General features: G+C 41.7%; 1 protein-coding gene across 4 annotated transcripts in view; it reads right to left on the reverse strand.

Annotated features, from left to right (window-relative positions):
• naa50 (N-alpha-acetyltransferase 50, NatE catalytic subunit) overlaps positions 1-20,476 on the reverse strand; it is a 50,924-nt gene that overhangs the window by 24,715 nt on the left and 5,733 nt on the right. For 2 of the 4 annotated variants that reach the window (XM_059970559.1, XM_059970561.1), the window contains exon 2: positions 6,733-6,869. In XM_059970559.1, coding sequence (XP_059826542.1) covers positions 6,733-6,869 — 137 coding nt within the window. The remainder of the gene's footprint in view (positions 1-6,732; positions 6,870-20,476) is intronic. The other 2 variants (XM_059970560.1, XM_059970562.1) reach the window with 1 other exon arrangement.

Consider the following 20,476-nt stretch of genomic DNA (forward strand, 5'->3'; position numbering starts at 1 on the left):
CTTAAACCTGGAGACCAAAACTGTACACAATATTCCAGGTGTGGTCTCACCAGGGCCCTGTACAAATGCAAAAGAACATCCTTGCTCTTGTATTCAATTCCCCTTGTAACAAAGGCCAACATTCCATTTGCCCTCTTCACTGCCTGTTGCACTTGCTAGTTCACCTTCATTGACTGGTGAACTAGGACTCCTAGGTCTCTTTGCATTTCTCCCTTACCTAACTCGACACCGTTCAGACAATACTCTGCCCTCTTGTTCCAGCTTCCAAAGTGGATAACTTCACATTTATTCACATTGAATGACATCTGCCAAGTATCTGCCCACTCACTCAGCCTATCCAAGTCTCCCTGTATTCTCCGAACGTCCTCTTCGCATGTCACACTGCCACCCAGTTTAGTATCGTCAGCAAACTTGCTGATATAGTTTTCAATGCCCTCATCTAAATCATTGACATAAATCGTAAAGAGCTGTGGTCCCAATACAGAGCCCTGGGGTACCCCACTAGTCACCTCCAGCCAGTCTGAGAAACACCATTCACTGCTACCCTTTGTTTTCTATCTGCCAACCAGTTTTCTATCCATGTTGAAACCCTGCCCCCAATGCCATGAGCTCTGATTTTACTCACCAATCTCCTATGTGGCACCTTATCGAATGCCTTCTGAAAATCTAGGTACACAACATCTACTGGCTTACCCTCATCTAACATCCTTGTTACACCCTCAAAAAACTCCAACAGATTAGTCAAGCATGATTTGCCCTTGGTAAATCCATGCTGGCTCGGCCTAATCCTATTTCTGCCATCTAGATGTGCCACTATTTCGTCCTTAATAATGGACTCAAGCATCTTCCCCACGACTGACGTTAGGCTAACAGGGCGATAGTTCTCTGTTTTCTCCTTCCCTCCCTTCTTGAAAAGTGGGACAACATTAGCCACTCTCCAATCTTCAGGAACTGATCCTGAATCTAAGGAACATTGGAAAATGATTACCAATGCATCCGCAATTTCCTGAGCCACCTCTTTTAGAACCCTCGGATGCAGACCATCTGGACCCGGGGATTTATTAGCCTTCAGTCCTACCAGTCTACTCATCACAGTTTCTTTCCTAATGTCAATCTGTCTCAATTCCTCTGATATCTTATGACCCTGGCCCATCCATACATCTGGGAGATTGCTTGTGTCCTCCCTGGTGAAGACAGATCTAAAGTATGCATTAAATTCTGTTGCCATTTCCCTGTTTCCCATAACAATTTCTCCCAATTCATTCTTCAACATTGTTCTTAACTATCTTCTTTCTCTTCACATAGCTAAAAAAGCTTTTGCTATCCCCTTTTATATTCCTGGCTAGACTGAGCTCATACCTGATTTTTTCTGTCCGTATTGCTTTTTTAGTTAAGATCTGCTGTTCCTTAAAACTTTCCCAATCATCTGTATTCCCACTCATCTTAGCCCTGTATTACTTCTTTTTCTTTAATGCTATACAATCTCTGACTTCCTTTGTCAACCACTGTGGCCCCTTCCCCCTCTTTGAATCCTTCCTTCTCATTGGAATGAACTGCATTTGCATCTTTTGTATTATGCCCAAGAATATCTGCCACTGCTGATCCACTGTCTTTTCTAGCTCATGCTACTTCACGGATGCACAGATGACACAGATTCACATTAAGAGTACTTGAAAGTAAGTCCATAGCTTGTGAGAACTTCAATGATAGAGCAAGTAAAGTTGAGTGAAGTTATTCCCTTTGGTTCAAGTTCTTGAATGTTCAGGGGGTAATAACTGAACATGAACCTAATGGTGTGGGACCCAAGGCTCTCCACCTCCTTCCCGATGACAGAAGCAAGAAGAAAGAGCATAACCTTGACGGTGGGAATCGTTCATGTATGGAATGTTATTTTTGTGTGGTATTGCTCCTTTTAGATGTGCTCAATGGTGAGAATGGCTTTTCCTGTGATTGAGTGAGCTGTATCGTCCACTAATTTTTGGAGCCTTTTCCATTCTTGATGTTTCCAAAGTTTGTCAAAGTTTTCTTTTGCTTCCTCCTTTGATCAATAAAAACTCCTTTTGGATCTTACGCTTAGATGAAGAACTTTTCATACCAGGAATACTGTAAAATTCCGCAAGCCTCTGCTGCCCCACAGAAAGCTCATAATCCATAAACTCACTTATACTGCTGAAGTGTTCAAGGTCCTGCTGTTAAAATTTCAGAACACAACGGGACATGAATCTTTCTGTAGTCTTTGCATGGAAATCTGTAGCTTCAATGTGTACATTCTCTCCCTTTAAGGCTTTGCCACGGATTTACACTGAGTGTTTTGCAATTACTCATTGCTTTCAATGCAATCAAGTTTCTATCGATTACAGGTGACTGAATTATGGCTGTACGGATAATGGATCTAGCCTTACAAATTTGCAAATCACTGCCTTGAAGATTGAGACAGAATAAAACTTCATTCTCACAGAATTTGCAGGAAAAATGTAAATCTAGCTCATGCTACTTCACGGATGCACAGATGACACAGATTCACATTAAGAGAAATCGCGGTGCAAACCATTTTCGAGTCACACAGGGATTGCCTGTTCTACATCCCAATTAGAACACTCACACAGACCAATTTTGTAACTGCAGAGTGAGGAACCCAGAAGCATTTGTGCAAATTGAAGTAAACTGTTCTGATAAAAAGCAAAGAAGAGGAAAAATTATAGAGGATGAACAGGCAGAGTTATCTCTTGAAAAGAAAAATCTAAAGGCAGTTGAAATTATGGAAGGTATTGACTAGGTAGTTACTTGAAAAATACTTCTCCTTAAGCTATAAACAGCAAAACTGAAAATCAGGAGAAATCACTGCAGAAAGAGTGAGAACGTGGAGCCTATTCCCACAGTGCGGTTGAAGCAAGTGACATAGATACAGTGGGTTTATAGGGAAGTTGGACAGCTACAAGAGAAAGAGGAATATGAGGTTGTGATTGATATGAGAAGGTGGAAGTAGAAATAACTGCTGCTATGGACAGGCTGGCCTGACTGTACTGTGCACTAGCTACAATACTACGTTTTTAAAAAAGTCTAGAATGACAACAACTGGAGAGAGGGAAGGGAGAAATACAAGGTGATAGGTGAAATCCGCAGGGAGAACGGTGAAGGAAAGAGCTGGGAAGTTGATTGGGGAAAGAGATACAGGCCTGGAGAAGGGGGAATCTGATAGAAGACAGAAGGCCATGGATGAAAGAAAAGGAGGGAGAAGCACCAGAGGGAGGTGATGGCCAGGCAAGGAGAGAAGGTGAGAGAGAGTAAAGGGAGAAGGAGAATGGTGAGGGGGGGGGGGTGTGAGGGGAGCCCATTATGGAAGTTCGAGAAATTGGGTTGGCAGCTACCCAGACAGTTCCTCCAACCTGAACGTGGCCTCATCACAATCTGATAGAAATGAGATGAAGAGAAGCACTGATCATGTGGATAACCAGAGGCTTTTTCCCCAGGGCTGAAATGGCTAACGAGGGGGCATAGCTTTAAGATGCTTGGAAGTAGGTACAATAGGGATGTCAGAGGTAAGTTTTTCCACAGAGTGCGGTGGGTGTGTGGAATGCACTGCCAGCAGGTAGATACAATAATGTCTTTTAAGAGACTTTGATAGGGCACAGAAAAATAGAGGGCTATGTGGTAGGGAAATTCTGTCAGTTTCTAGAGTAGGTTACATGGCTAGAACAACATTGTGTGCTGAAGGGCCTGTAATGAGCTGTAGGTTTCTATGTTCTATTTCATTTGCCTGGAATCATCTTTCAAAACCACTTAAGATGTATTGGAGCTATAACCATAACTAAAGCATCCAGATTAACCACTAAAGTCATAGACCAATATCTAAGTAAGGGATTTGTGGATCCCAGGTTGAGAACCCCTGGTCTAGAGAGATTAAATGAGTTGGGTTTGGGATCTCACGATTTTTACATTTGAGGCTAATATGCCATGGAGAAGTACCTCACAGAGACAAGGCTGAAAACTAGAATCTCTTTTCACTATCAGTTAAACATTTAAAATAAACTGCTCAAGAACAAAATGTTCAAAAGTTCCCAATTTGTAGAGAATACTAGTGTTCTTATTACCCACAGTCACTATGCACCAAGAGTTGATGAAAAGCAGCATCCAGTTATTTAAGTTGTAACCATGGGTCCACATGTGATCACACTCCCCAACTTTTCCTGCTCCTCATCAATGACTGCATTGGTGCTGTTTCCTGCACCCATGCTGAGCTCATCAACTTCATCAACAACTTCCACCCTGCCCTCAAATTTACCTGGTACATTTCCAACAGCTCCCTCCACTTCTTCGATGTTTCTCTTGGGAGACAGTTTATCTACTGGTATCTTTTATAAACCCACTAATTCCCACAGCTACCTGGACTATACTTCCTTCCACCCTCACTTGTAAAAATGCCATCCTTTTCTCAGTTCTTACGCCTTATCTGCGCTCACGGGTGAGGCTTTTTATTCAACAATTGAGACGTCCTCCTTCAAAGAAAGCTTTTCTTCCTCCACCATCAATGCTCCCCTCACCTGCATCTCTTCCATTTCATGCACATCTGCCCTCACCCCATCCTCCCGCCACATTAGGAATAGGGTTCCTTCCATCCTTATTCACCGCCTCACCAGCCTCCACATCCAGCACATAATTCCCCACAATTTCTGCCATCTCCAATGGGGTCCCACCACCAAGCACATCTTCTTCCCCCCCGACCCCCCCCCCCCACACTTTTGGCAGGGATTGTTCCCTACACGAGTCCCTTGTCCTTTCATCCTTCTCCACTCATCTCCCTCCTCGTGTTTATTCTTATAAGTGAAACAATTATTCAGGGCCCCAAATAGTTCTTCCAGGTGAGGCAATACTTCACCTGTGAGTCTGCTGGGGTCATCTACTGTATCCAGTGTGGCTTCCTGTATATTGGTGAGATCTGACGTAGATTGGGAGACCACTTTGCCAAGCACCTATACCAGAAAAAGCAGGATCTTCTCTGGTCACCCATTTCAATTATACTTCCCATTCCAATTCAAACATGTCAATCCATGGCCTCTTATGATGAGGCCACACTCAGGTTGGAGGAGCAACTCCTTGTATCCTGTCTGGGTACTGATGCTTGAACATTGATTTCTCAAACTTCTGGTAATTGTCCCCCTACCCCAACCCCCGCCCTTCAGCATTCCCGTTCTCCTCTCTCATCTTATCTCCTTACCTGTCCATCACCTCCTCTGGTGCCCCTTCCGCTTCTTCCATGATCTTCTATCCTCTATCAGATTCCCCCTTCTCCAGCCCTTTATCTCTTTTACCAACTTCCCAGCCTTTTATTTCACCCCTCACCCTCCCAGTGTCACTCATCACCTACCACCTGGTACTTCTTCCTCCCCTCCTCCACCTTCTTGCTCTGACTTCTTGTCTTTTTTTCTAGTCCTGATGAGGGGTCTCCGCTCGAAACATCAACTGTTTTTCTTTTCCATAGACGCTGCCTGGCCCACTGAGTCCCTCCAGTATCTTGTGTATGCTGCTTCAGATTCCCAGCATTTACAGATTTTTCTTGTGTTAGTAACTTTATGTAGCCCTTTAGGTCCCAAAGATATTTTTGTACTAAGTTCCAGAAGCTATAATGGATTACACTAACAGTACTTATCTTTCTGTTACTGCTTTTAGTCAAGCCTAGATACTTGCAATCCCATTACTGGTGGAATCAGCCCAATGCTTTTACCACTGACAGATCAGACTCACAAAATGTACACAAGCTTGTGGCTTGGTTACAAACCATGCTTAAGCTTTTACTTTAGAAAGTGATGCATTTTAAAAAAAGGATTCACTCCAACTGGACCATGCAACTGTTTCAGTAAGGCTCTTCCTATCGCCTCACTGATACCCAAGGAATAAATGTGGCATTTTAGTTTCCAACAGCAGCCAGTTTTCATGGTTCACTTTTGCTATTCTTTGCAATGAACTAACTTAACTTCACAAGATAAGCAGCGAATTGGACTTCAAGAAAGCACAAGTTAAATATCGTACAGAAACAGAGCCTTTGCCAAACCTAAACAATGTAATCTGGATTCCATCTCTGGTGTCCCTGTAACATAACTGCAAGCATTTAGAAGTTGAAAGGTCTACTATTTGTGGTAGAAATTTGGGCAGCAAACACACTTCTGCAAATGAAAGTGGTTAAATGCCAAATGCCCACAAAACAGATCCTTTCAAATTTCAGCTGAATACATGACAGGAATGTAATTGATTTTCGTTCCTGGCATTGAAAGAAAATGAAAGGATTACAGTAATCATATTTGCTGTACCAGATTCCGAAACAAAGAATTTCTGGAGGGGTTTTTGAATGCAAGCAGACACTCCCTGAATTGTCCTGCATTGCTTCACCTTCAAGAATTGAGTTCAGCATACCCCACCACCACCACCTTCTTTCCCACCCCCTCATTCCTGAGACAGAATTGTTAACCATCACTCCTATGATGTGAATCCCTCCAAAATATTACTGATACCTAGGGGACTCTGCCTCTTGTTCCCCAATTCTGCAAAATAACATCTTATGAGGTGAATCAAAATCTGTGTAATACGGATAAATGGATAATTGATCCTCAGTTACTCAATTGAATATAGTAGCAGCAGAAAATACAATGCTATCAAAATATTCCCATGCAAAATATTAGCAAATTGTCTAAAGACATTTAAACAAGATTAACAGAAGTAGAAGCAAAATAAAAGTACCTAATTTTGCAAGTTCGCCAACCTCCAGTACATCCTTGTAGAATTTGTCGTTGTAACTTACAGGGAAGATTACTTGGTTTAACCGTTTCAGCTGTTTGATATTGTGTGGAGTAACATCTCCAAGCTCAATCCGGCTACTGAAACAAAACAAAGACATTATATTTAACTGCACTTAGAGCGCTACAGAGATCAAACATTTAGAAGCACTGCACGGAAGGAGGCCATTTGGCCATGTAAATCTGCATGACCATGCCAGGAAGCAAACCAGTTACCCCCACTCCAACCTGCAAAGGTGCTACTGTGTGTCATTTGGTTAACTGCCAGTTACCTTAAAACTGCCCTCTAGTTACTATAGTTACCACACCTCCTGCCACTAAGAAGTGTTTCCTCATTTACTCAGTCAATAGCTTTGGACCTCAGAATTATTCAGGTTTTGACACATCACTACTTGCAGCTGTTTCATTTACTTTCCAGAATGCCAGTGTCTTCTTTCAGGTTTACAAAGACTGCTTGAATTGGAAAATTATAACATATAAATTAAAAAATCTAAAAACTGAAAATAGGTCCTTAGTTTTTTTTACTCTTATGGAGAACACCAGCTTCTTCAATCCACCAGGTAAGATTCATTACATTGTTACGAACCCCGTAACTGGGTCACTTACCAGCCAAGATAGGAGTATCCGTTGAAGTCTGATAATACTATTTTTTAACAGTATTTATTAGTAAAAATACACAAAAATAATATCAATGCAAATATACAGATAATATACATCATCAATACTAAACCTAAAAGTGCTGGTATAATAATAATCAACAAGAAATAAGCTCTATCATTGTCTAGGGGATAATGAATTGTCCGATGGAAATATAAAGTTCAGTTCATTTCATACAGGCTGCAGGCGTTGTTGCTCGCGGTGTTGCAATTGTTAGAGAGAGAGAAAGAGAGAAAAAGCAGGAACAGCTATTAACGCCAACTTTCCTTTTACGATCTGGATCCTTTGATTCGTTGTTGTTGTGGCCATTCACGTATGACCCCTCCGCGTCCTTTAGCTAGACCATTCCATGGTGGACTCGTCACCCAGGCAAGGGTGGACACACACACAAGCCCCCACCGGTCTCGTAGCATTTCTCCTGGTGCGTCTGAGGGGTGTTCCCCAGACCCTGCTTTTATCCTCACTCACGGGGTCTCAGGTGTCAATCAGGTTGGGATGTTGCAATCCCTAACCAGACCACTCTGGCTACCCCAAGGGGTTTCAATGAATAGTACAGTACTCAATACACAATTCCTTCTCCAAGAGCCAGTAGCAGTAATCAGTGGTTCCGTTCCGCTTTTGTTAGGAGACATTCTACTTTTTGTGTATTCCTGCATTGTCAATAACTGCCTTTTCTGTTATCCTGCATCTCTCTCTCATTACTGACATGATGTGTATCTCTCTCATTTCCTGGGTATCAGACCCAAAATAATAGCGATCTTGCGATTCTCAAAAGGGGGGGGTGGGCATTGGTGATTCTGTACCCTTCTGCCCATCAGATTTGCTCCTCATTCGTAACAACATCATTATAATTCACACCCCTTCCAGTAACTCTGTACTCATCAGAACATTCATGCCCTTCCTAAAGTATCAAGGATCAAAGATAATACATTAATATGAAAAAATAACAATGTTTGGAAGCATGTGCTTCTTCGATTCACAGGTTGTTTCCAATGAAGTTTCTATGTGGCACTGCTACAGCTAGCCTGAGTGGCGACAACAGCATAATCAGTCCTATTGGTTGCTTATGGTCTATGACCAGAATCAATCAAGCTGCCCAACTCTCAAACAGCCAACACCACTTTAATGCAAATAATTTAAATGTAATTATTCTTCACCACCTGTCATCTTTGAATAAATTATCCTGCTTTTATTGGGAGAGGTTTCTGTAGTTTGTTTCCTCTGTTCATTTAATACACATGTTTCTGGGCAGTCTGATTTTCATTTGCAAGTGTAAAGTATCACATGTTGGAAATCTGAATGAAAACAGAAGATGCTGCAAAAACTCAGATAAGGCAACACAAGTGGAGAGAGGAGCAGTCAATAAACTTTCATCCTTGTCATGCCTTGTTTTTACTTGTCATGCAATTGACTGTACATCCCACCCCAGATGCCACCCATGTTGTTCAATAATACTAATTAAAATAACTTGTACTTGCTCCAAGTTTGGACAGAAACAAGCTATGTTCGTGCCCAGTATCACTACCTGCTAAAAATGATTCCATTTACTGCTTCAAAATGCTTGGAGAATCCCAACTATATTGATATTGTTGACATGCCGAAAGCTTCCCAACTCCAATATGGGAGATTTTTTTTTTGAAACAGATTACTCCACTTTTAACCATACCTAGACAACCTTTAACATCTCTTCACTGAAGAGCAATTATGTGAACAAAAACAAATATGAAATAACCAAGCAAGGCACTGTGAAGGTTAAAGTTCAGAATAATTTCATCCATGCCATCTAATTCATATACTTGTCAATTCCAAGAGTAGAATATTGCAGTCTTTACTTGACAATTGTAAAAGATACATAATGGATATACTGCTCAGGATAGGGAAACATGATGGATGAATCTGGACCAAGAGAGGATTTTGAGGAGTATAAAGCAACATTCATCATCAGGGAGGCGATACAGGAGCCTCAGGACTTACACCACCAGGTTCAAGAATAGTTACTATTCCTCAACCATTAGGGTCTTGAACCAAAGAGGATAACTTGCCCCTTGCCCCTTCACTGAAAAGCTCCCACAACCTTTGGACTCACTTGAAGGACTCCATCTCATGTTCCCAATAGTTATTGCTTATTTATTTTTGACTTTTGCACACTGATTGTCCATTTGTTGGTGTGGTCTTTCATTGATTCCATTATGGTCACTGGATTCTGAGTATGCCCAGTAGAAAGTGAATCTCAGGGTTGTATATGCTGATATACGTTATTTACTTTGAATTCCAGCATTGCCGTTAACGTGCTTGTACCGTATAACTGTACTTTCTCTGCACCTCTATGCTTTCAAACTCAAGTACTAACCATGCCATCAAGATACATATACTTTCAGCACCAGCTTAAAGGAGACACATGGTCCATGAAGAGCACTCAATAAAGGACATGATGTGAAGAGGATGAGATGTTTCAATGGACATTTCAAATGGCAAAAAAAATAGACAAAGGAGAAACATACGTCAAGGGAATGGAAGAAGGTAGAGGAGGAATCTAAATGGCACAACACCTGCAAGAAAGGGCTTATTCAAAACCTCTAGAATACATGGTAATCATATTGTCATACCAGCTCTACCAGACAAAAGAGGAAAGTGGAATAAGATGGTCGGAGAGAACCATATTCAAAACTTAAGTAAGCCAGAATCTACAAAGATCCAGTTTTAATGGGATGAAGGAAGAAAAATTCCATGATACAAACCTAGCAAAATGGGAGAAAGCAGAAGAAACAGGCTCAAGGGATGCACCTGCCTGCATCACACACTGCTAGATATATTAGAATAATATCAGATGATCTACTTGTGAAAGAGAACTGAACACTGTCAATTCAAGTAGCAAGTGGAGGACAACAATCCTAATAAACAGGACTGATGTTGTCTTAGCTTTGACAGCATATACAATATATGATATGGCCTGGAATACAAACTGAATGCTTAGGCATCAGATGCAAATTCTATTTAAATTGTTGTCACTTCCTACTTCCAAGGTGTGTTTTTTTTATATATTTAATTCTTAACTATGGTGCTTAAAATCCACTTCAAAAGGTAATTAAGAGTTAACTAGAATCAGGTTTAGTATCACTAGCATATCTTGTGAAATTTGTTATTTTATAGCAGCAGTGTGATATAATACATAAAAATACTCTAGTTACAAATACTAAAAAAAATAAGTGCTGCAAAAAGAGTAAGAAGTGAGGAAGTTTTCATGGACTGATGGCAGAGGAGAAGAAGCTAATCTTAAGATGTTGAAGGTGTCAGGTTTCTTTACCTCTTCTCTGATGGTGGCTATGAGAAGATGGCATGTTCTGTATAGTGAGGGTCCTTAATGATGGATGCCGTCTTCTTGAGGCATCGCCCATTCTGGAGCTAGTTGAGTTATAAACTCTGCAGCCTTTTATGATCCTATGCATTGGCGCCTCCATATGAGACAGTGAGATAACCAATTAGAATGCTCTCCACAGAGATAACCAATCAGAATGCTCTTCACAGTACATTTGCAGACATTTGATAAAATCTTTGTTGATATACCAAAGCTGCTCAAGCTCCTAATGGTATATAGCCACTGGCATGCCTTCCTCATAATTGCATCAATATGCTGGGCCCAGGGTAGATCCTCAGAGACGTTGACATCATTGACAACATAGATGGGAATTATAGTCATCTAGCTACAAAGCTGTTATAAACAGCAAGCTTCCTTCCTTAAAGGACATGAGTTGGTGCTTTGCAGATTTCTGGTCAATTTTACTGCAAGCAACTTTTCATTTTCAGACTAAAATTAATTCAGATTCTCAAAGTGCCACGAGGTCTGAAATCATTTACACTAAACTTCAGTAACACCTGTTACGCCTGTAGCCCCCTCCTTTGTGAGAATCGCAAGATCACTATTGATTTGGGTCAGTCAGGAGACCCAGGAAATGAGAGAGACGTGTGGAATGTCTCGTTCCCCCAGCGATATAAAACTACGGGACACGGCCATTGTCTCTTGAAGACGAACTTGTGTATTGCAATACTGTGCTACGAGGAAGCCCTCAGGCAAAGTGGGTTGCATCACCCCCAATCTGATTGACATCTGCGACCCTGAGAGTCAGGATAAAAGAGGGTCTGTGGGAACAGCCCCTCAGACGCACCAGAAGAAACGCTAGCGATCCCGTAATAATGGATGCCGGTGGGGAGGCCATATGCGTTCGGTTCCATTTTTGCCCCAGAAACCGGTGCCCTCACCATGGGAAAACGGCTTTTAGCTAACAACGGGGAAACCAACTCCCAAAAGACTCGAAGGAATGGCATCATCAAAGAACTGGGCAAGTTTAACCTGTCGCTCTCTCTCAAACCCAAAACGCTGCAGCTTGAACGAAACAGTGACTTTTATATTTCCATCTGACAATACATTATCCCCTAGACAATGATAGAGCTATTTCATATTGATTATTATTATACCCATGCTTTTAGACTTAATATTGACGACGTATATTATCTGTATATTTGCATTGATCTTATTTTGTGCCCCTTTATCAATAAATACTGTTAAAAATAGTACCATCAGACTTCAACGGACCTCTCTATCTTTGCTGGTAAGTGACCCAGTTACGGGGTTCGTAACACACCACAGTACATCAGTTCCATAAATTTAGATGACTCACATGAGGAAACATTCAAGACATAGACTAGATTGATGATGGCCAACATTTGAAAATAAAATTTATATTGGTTTATTTTGAATACGCTTGAGGAAAAGTGTTTTAACCAATGATTCTCCCATTTTCCATTTTGTCCACAAGCTCTATATTGACATCTGTGAAAATTTCTCCAAGCTTTAGCTCATCATCATGGAGTGTGTATCAAGCTTCAAATTCTTTGGTGTCTACATTTCCAAGGATCTCACCTGGTCCCTGAACTCCTCCATCCTGATCAAAAAGGCGCAACAGCACCTTTATTTCCTGTGGAGCATCAAGAAAGCTCACCTCTGTCCCAGGATACTGACGGACTTTTACCACTGTTCCATTGAGAGCATACTCACCAACTGCATCTCAGTGTGGTATGGCAATTGTCCTGTATCAGATGGCAAAGCACTCCAGCATGTGGTGAAAACTGCCCAGCGCATTATCAGCACCCAATTGCCCACCATTGAGAACATCTACCATAAACGCTGCCTGGGCAGAGCGAAAAGCATTTTCAAGGATGCATTTCACCCTAACCATGGACTTTTTACACTCCTCCCATCCGGTAGGTGCTACAGGAGCCTCTGCTCCCACACCAGCAGGCACAGGAAGAGCTTCCTCCCTGAAGCTGTGACCCTGCTGAACCTCACATCACAGCACTATGCAGTATTGCACCCATATTGTACTGTCTCAGTACTTTTATATTTGTATGCTGTAACATTTTTTATTTGCAGTTATTTTGTAAATAACACTATTCTTAGCATTTCTGGTTAGATGCTAACTGCATTTCATTGGCTTTGTATCTGTACTCAGCACAACGACAATAAAGGAATCTAATCTAATACATATAAATAACAGAAACTACAAACTGTTGAGATTGTTTGGGCATTTTGCTAATAAAATTACTATTAGTCTTTACATATTACATGCTGAGTTTGCAGTGACATCTGTAAAGGACTACATTTAGATAGGCTGAACAGGTGTTAGCATTAAAATAGAATCATGATATGGGATTTCAATATGTGCAGCTGACAGGAATAGGTTTTCCCTCCTTTGCTTTCAAACACAGAAAAATGAAATACAAAGTATTTTGATGTATTAAGGACTTCAAAGTAACTGTTTCAATCATTTAACTTCTATATACAGAACAATGACTATGCTAAATGCCAAAGGGGCAGTTATCTTGAGCAAGTCATTTTCTCAAAATTCCAGAGTTGGGGAACATCAGAATCACTTTCCCTGTTGCCTGAACCCTTCTGTATCAAACATAAACTTAAAAGCAATTAAACTGGCAGCATCACAGACCCATGTGTACCTCCCAGGTATCTGCATTGTACGGTACAGAATTTACAGCTGATTAAGATCCATGTTTTTGTTAAATATAAAAGTATTGAAAATGAAGACTTGCTCTAAGCCATGCCTTTGATCCAATCATTGGAAAAGGTTGCAAATCTGCAAGTGGGGACTGAATCAGAATGCTTAATGATTAAAAGCTGATCCCCCCTCCCCCACTAAATGGAGGGCAAACTAAAGGAACCAATGAATGGAATAAGTGCATAATGGTCATCAAGGCAAAGTGACAGTTATGGTCTAGAACAATACAGGTCTGACTCAGAAGTTAGTGTTAAGTTCCACTTTAGAGTTGTAAGTACAGAACTTGGGCACCGTCAGTGGCACTGTCTTCTTAGTAATGGAACTTTAAACAGATACTCTCTGAAGTGAGCATTAAGATCACAAGGTAATAGTTCAACACCTTGTGCCTATATTTATCTCATAACATCAAACATAACTGCAGAAGGTCCTGATGGAGTACCTGGCAAAGTTCTGAAAACCTGTGCGAACCAACTAGCAGGAGTATTCAAGGACATTTTTAACCTCTCACTGCTACGGGCAGAAGTTCCCACTTGCTTCAAAAAGGCAACAATTATACCAGTGCCAAAGAAGAATAATGTGGGCTGCCTTAACAACTCCCAGTAGCATTCACATCGACAGTGATAAAATGCTTTGAGAGGTTGGTTATGACTAGACTGAACTCCTGCCTCAGCAAGGACCTGGACCCATTGCAATTTGCCTATCGTCACAACAGGTCAACAGCAGACGCCATCTCCATGGCTCTTCACACAGCTTTAGATCATCTAGACAACACAAACATCTACGTCAGGATGCTGTTCATCGACTATAGCTCAGCATTTAATACCATCATTTCCAAAATCCTGATTGAGAAGTTGCTGAACCTGGGCCTCTGTACCTCCCTCTGTAATTGGATCCTCGACTTCCTAACCAGAAGACCACAATCAGTGTGGATTAGTGATAACACATCCTCCTCGCTGACGGTCAACACTGGTGCACCTCAGGGGTGAGTGCTTAGCCCACTGCTCTACTCTCTATATACACATGACTGTGCAGCTAGGCATAGCTCAAATACCATCTACAAATCTGTTGACAATACAACCCTTGTAGGTAGAATTTCAGGTGGTGATGAGAAGGCATATAGAAGAGAGATATGCCAACTAGTGAAATGGTGCCACAGCAACAACCTTGCACTCAACGTCAGTAAGACGAAAGAGCTGATTGTGGACTTCAGGAAGAGCAAATCGAAGGAACACATACCAATCCTCATAGAGGGATCAGAAGTGGAGAGAGTGAACAGCTTCAAGTTTCTGGGTATCAAGATCCGAGGATCTAACCTGGTCCCAACACACTGATGTAGTCATAAAGAAGGCAAGACAGCAGCTATACTTTATTAGGAGTTTAAAGCAATTTGGCATGTCAACAAATACACTCAAAAACTTCCATAGTTGCACCGTGGAGAGCATTCTGACAGGCTGCATCACTGTCTGGTATGGAGGGCCTACTGCACAAGAACGAAAGAAGCTGCATAAGGATGTAAAGCTAGTCAGCTCCATCTTGGGTACTAGCCTACAAAGTACCCAGATCATCTTTAGGGAGCAGTGTCTCACAAAGGCAGCATCCATTATTAAAGACCTCCAGCACCCAGGTGTTCTCACTGTTACCATCAGGTTGGAGGTACAGAAGCCTGACTGTGCAGGTGATGCCTCCCTCTCAAATGCGCTGAATAAATTCTACGCCCGGTTTGAGGCGAAAAATGACGTGGCGGAGAGGAAGTCCATCCCTCCTACGAATGACCAGGTGCTGCGTCTCTCCGTGGCCGACGTGAGAAGAACGCTGTGCAGGGTCAACCCACGGAAGGCTGCTGGACCAGACAACATCCCTGGTAGAGTGCTCAGAGGATGCGCAGACCAGCTAGCAGATGTTCCCATTGACATCTTCAACATCTCCCCAAGCAGCGCCACCATTCCAACGTGCTTCAAGGCCGCCACCATCGTCCCCGTGCCGAAGAAGTCTTCAGTGTCCTGCCTAAATGACTACCGTCCCGTTGCATTCACATCCATCATCATGAAGTGTTTCAAGAGGCTCGTCATGAGGCATATCAAGACCCTGCTGCCCACTCTCACTGGACCCCCTGCAGTTTGCATACCGTCCCAACCGCTCAACAGATGATGCCATTGCCACCACCCTCCACCTGGCCCTAACCCACCTGGACAAAAAAAGGCACATATGTTCAGATGCTGTTCATAGACTTTAGTTCAGCATTCAACACAATCATCCCTCAGAAACTGATTGGAAAGCTGAGCCTATTGGGCCTGAACACCTCCCTCTGCAACTGGATCCTAGACTTCCTGACTGGGAGATCTCAGTCAGTCCGGATCAGGAGCAGCATCTCCAACACCATCACACTGAGCACGGGGCCCCCCCAGGGCTGCATGCTCAGTCCACTGCTGTTCACTCTGCTGACCCATGACTGTGCTACAACACACAGCTCGAACCATATCATCAAGTTCGCCGATGACACGACTGTGGTGGGTCTCATCAGCAAGAACGACGAGTCAGCTTACAGAGAGGAGATGCAGCGGCTAACGGACCGGTGCAGAGCCAACAACCTATCTCTTAATGAGAACAAAAGAGATGGTTGTTGACTTCAGGAGGGCATGGAGCGACCACTCCCCACTGAACATTGACAGCTCCTCGGTAGAGATCGTAAAGAGCACCAAATTTCTCAGTGTTCACCTGTCAGAGAATCTCACCTGGTCCCTCAACACCAGCTCCATAGCAAAGAAAGCCCAGCAGTGTCTCTACTTCTTGCGAAGGCTGAGGAAAGTCCATCTCCTACCCCACATCCTCATCACATTTTACAGGGGTTGTATTGAGAGCATCCTAAGCAGCTGCATCACTGCCTGGTTCGGAAATTGCACCATCTCGGATCGCAAGACCCTGCAGCGGATAGTGAGGTCAGCTGAGAAGATCATCGGGGTTTTTCTTCCCGCCATCACGGACATTTACACTACACACTGCATCTGCAAAGGAAACAGCATTATGAAGGACCCCATGCACCCCTCATACAATCTCTTCTCCCTCCTGCCATCTGGGAAAAGGCTCCGAAGCATTCGGGCTCTCACGACCAGACTATATAACAGTTTCTTCCCCCAAGCTATCAGACTCCTCAACACCCGAAGCCTGGACTGACACCTTGCCCTATTGTCCTGTTTATTATTTATTGTAATGCCTGCACTGTTTTTGTGCACTTTATGCAGTCCAGTGTAGGTCTGTAGTCTAGTATAGCTTTCTCTGTGTTTTTTCTATTACGTAGTTCAGTCCAGTTTTTTGTACTGTGTCATGTAAACCATGGTCCAGAAAAACGTTGTCTCATTTCCACTATGCACTGTACCAGCAGTTATGGTTGAAATGACAATAAAAGTTGACTTGACTGAAGACACACTCAGTGATTCAGGAACAGCTTCTTCCCCTCTGCCATCCAATTCCTAAATGGACTTTGAAGCTTTGGACACTACCTCACTTTTTTTAAATATACAGTATTTCTGTTTTTGCACATTTTTAATTTTTCAAAATACATAATTGATTTACCTGTTTATTTATTGTTTTGTTTTATTTATTATTGATACCTTTTTCCTCTCTGCTGATTATGAACCGCTGATGCTAAGTTAACAAATTTCACGTCACATGCCGGTGATAATAAACCTGATTCTGATTCACTGTCTCATTAGCAACCAATTCCTACATTACAACAACCGAATTTCAAAAGCATTTCACTGACTGCAAGGGGCTTTGGGATTTCTTGTGGAACGAGGAAGACTGAGAAGGACTTGAAACCATAATGTTTCAAGTTAAAAATGAAAGCACTATCCACTGAGCCCCAACGGGCAAAGGATAAATGAGCAATGCAAATATGAGATCTAGTGTAAAGGTATACATTTCACTTGGCTAATTCTAAATCTGCTGTTCTGTGCACTGTATAAACTTCAACTTTGAGCAAAAGATGAACATAGAATAGGAATACATAGAGTTAACACATGCAACCTTAAACAACACCAGACAAAAAAGTTGTACCTGTCAGAGAACACTGAACAGGCTCAGACAAGCCAAAAAGATGACAGAGTGATCATTGTAAATAAGTTCCAATGGATATAATTTTCATGGGGGGGGGGGGAGCAAAAAAGACAAAAGTATAAGAGAATCACTAATAAATCTCACAAAACCTCTATTCAAGGTGAGAATATGAAACTTGCTATCAAAGGTAGTGACTAGAACAGAAAATCAATGGACTCGAGGGGAAGTTAAATGAACATACCCAAGAATACAATTCGTAGAAAGGTGATGTGATAAAAGAAAGCTCACTGGAGGATTTTCTACATATAATGTTCAATTTCAGTTACAAAAAAAGATATTCGGTGGACACTTTACTAGGTACACCTGCTCATTAATGCAAATATCTAATCAGCTAGTCATGTGACAGCAACTCAATGCATAGAAACAGATATGGTCAAGAGATTCAGTTGTTGTTCAGACCAAGATTCAGAATGGGGAAGAAAGGTGATCCAGGTGACTTTGTGCAATGATCGTTGGTGCCAGATGGGGTGGTATCACTGAAATTGCTGATCTAGGATTTTCACACACAAGAGTCTCTAGAGAATGGTGTGAAAAACAAAAACATCAAGTCAGCAAAAACATCATGTTAATGAGAGAGGTCAGAGATAATGACCAGACTGGTTCAAGCTAATGGGAAGAATACAGTAACCCAAATAACCACACATTAAACAGTGATGTGCTGAAGAGCACAACACATTGAACCCTGAAGTGGATGGGCTACAGCAGACCACATATCTCCTATGATCCTAAGTATGCAATAAGTCAAGTCCTCCTTCAGATTTCTGAAGTCCACCACTCTTATATGCATAACAGCAATTATATTATACAATCAAAGATTACATTGAATAGAATCCACATATATAACTTGTGGCAGAAAATTTAATAATGTTCAGTTAAGTAATGTTTTTACATAAGGCTACACAATCCTTATCTGCAGGGGATTGGTTCCGGCCCCGCCCCCCCCCCCCCCCCGCAGATACCAAAAAACGCAGATGCTCAAGTCCCTTATTTAACCTGTCTCAATGCGGTGGACTTTAGGACCCAGCAGAGCTCCGGACCCGCCGCCTGCAGCTGCTGCTGAATCTGCAGTGTTTGTTTCGTTAATGGAAAATGATCACGATTGAAAATAAAGTGGAAATAATAAAGCGATCGGAAAGAAGTGAAATGTCATTGGAAAAGCATTAGGCTACAGTCGGCTAACTGCTGGAACAATTTTAAAGGGTAAAGTGAGAATAATGGAGCATGTGAAGGCCCTGCCCCGATGAAAGCTACAATACTAAGCAACGCAGTGGTTTAATTATTGAAATACATACATTTCTTAAGTGTTTTACATGTATAGAAAGGTAAAATATATACTATATACTAAGGCAAACATTTGACTGACGCTAAATAATACTGGATGTACCTGCTCCGATTTAACGTATAAAACCCTACTCATTCTATAACTATGGTGTTTTATAGGGAATTTCTAGAAGCAGCATTGTTTTTTAAATGAACAGTATTTAACTGAGAGGGCAAATCAATTACAGTTGGCGCTCCTTATCCGCGGGTTCCGCATGCACCGATTCAACCAACCGCAGATCGGAAAACCCAGAAGTTCTCTCCACAGCACTCATTATTTGAGCATGTACAGACTTTTTTTTCTTGTCATTATTCCTTAAACAATACAGTATAACAACTATTTACATAACATTTACATTGTATTAGGTATTATAAGTAAACTAGAGATGATTTGAAGTACAGGCAGACTTTACATGGATAGAAGGTTGGCTAAGTTGCAGGAGGTACACATTGGGAATAAAGGGCTCCTTTTCTGGTGTACTGCCAGTGATTAGTGGTGTTCCACAGGAGTCAGTTTTGGGACTGCTTCGGTTCACATTATGTATCAATGATTTGGGTGACAGAATTGATGGTTTTGTTGCCAGGTTTGCAGACGATATGAAGATAGCTGCAGGAGCAGATAGTTTTGGGGAAGCAGGGAATCTGCAGAAGAACTTAGACAGTTTAGGAGAATGGGTAAAAAAAAATGGCAGCTGGAATCTGTAATGGCAAAGTATATGGTCATGTACTTTGGCAGAAGGAATAAGGATAGACTATTTTCTAAGTGGGGAGAAAATTCAAAAATCAGAGGTGCAAAGGGACTTGTGAGTCCTCGTGCAGGTTCCCTAAAGATTAACTTGCAGGCTGAGTCAGAGGCAAGGAATGCAATGCAATGTAAGCATTCATTTTGAAAGGACCAGAATTATAAAAGCAAGGGTGTAACGCTTATGCTTTATAAGGCATTGGTCAGAGGACTGTGAGCAGATTTGTGCCCCATACGTAAGAAAGGATGGAAGTTAGTGTGAACATGATGGCCCCAAGAGCTGATACTGACTACTGCAAAATCAGTGTGGTAGGTATTGGCATTTAAAACAGTTAAATAGTTAAAATTTAAGATGGAGCAGAGGAACACACATGTAGGGAAGTCGTGGACTCAACATATTCAGTATTTTTTTTAGAAATCATGACATTTTGCAATGTAGTAAGGGAACATTTCTTGCAAAAGCTAGTTTTCCACAAAGTTCAAAGTAAAATTTATTAGAGTACAAACATGTCACAACCTGAGATTCTTTTCCTGTGGGCATCCTCAGCAAATCTATAGAACAGTAGCTGTAAACAGGATCAATGAAAGAGCAAGAGCATAGAAGACAGCAAACAACAAATGCAAATATAAATAAATAGCAATAACTCAAGAAAATGAAATAACAAAATAGAGTCCTTAAGGTGAGATCATTGTTTGTGGGAACATTTCAATAGATGAGTGTAGTTATCCTCTTTTGTTCAAGAGCCTAATGGTTGAGGGTAGTAACTGTTCTTGAGCCAATAGTGCGA

Source organism: Hypanus sabinus, chromosome 5 (assembly GCF_030144855.1).
Source record: "Hypanus sabinus isolate sHypSab1 chromosome 5, sHypSab1.hap1, whole genome shotgun sequence".
Taxonomy (NCBI): domain Eukaryota; kingdom Metazoa; phylum Chordata; class Chondrichthyes; order Myliobatiformes; family Dasyatidae; genus Hypanus; species Hypanus sabinus.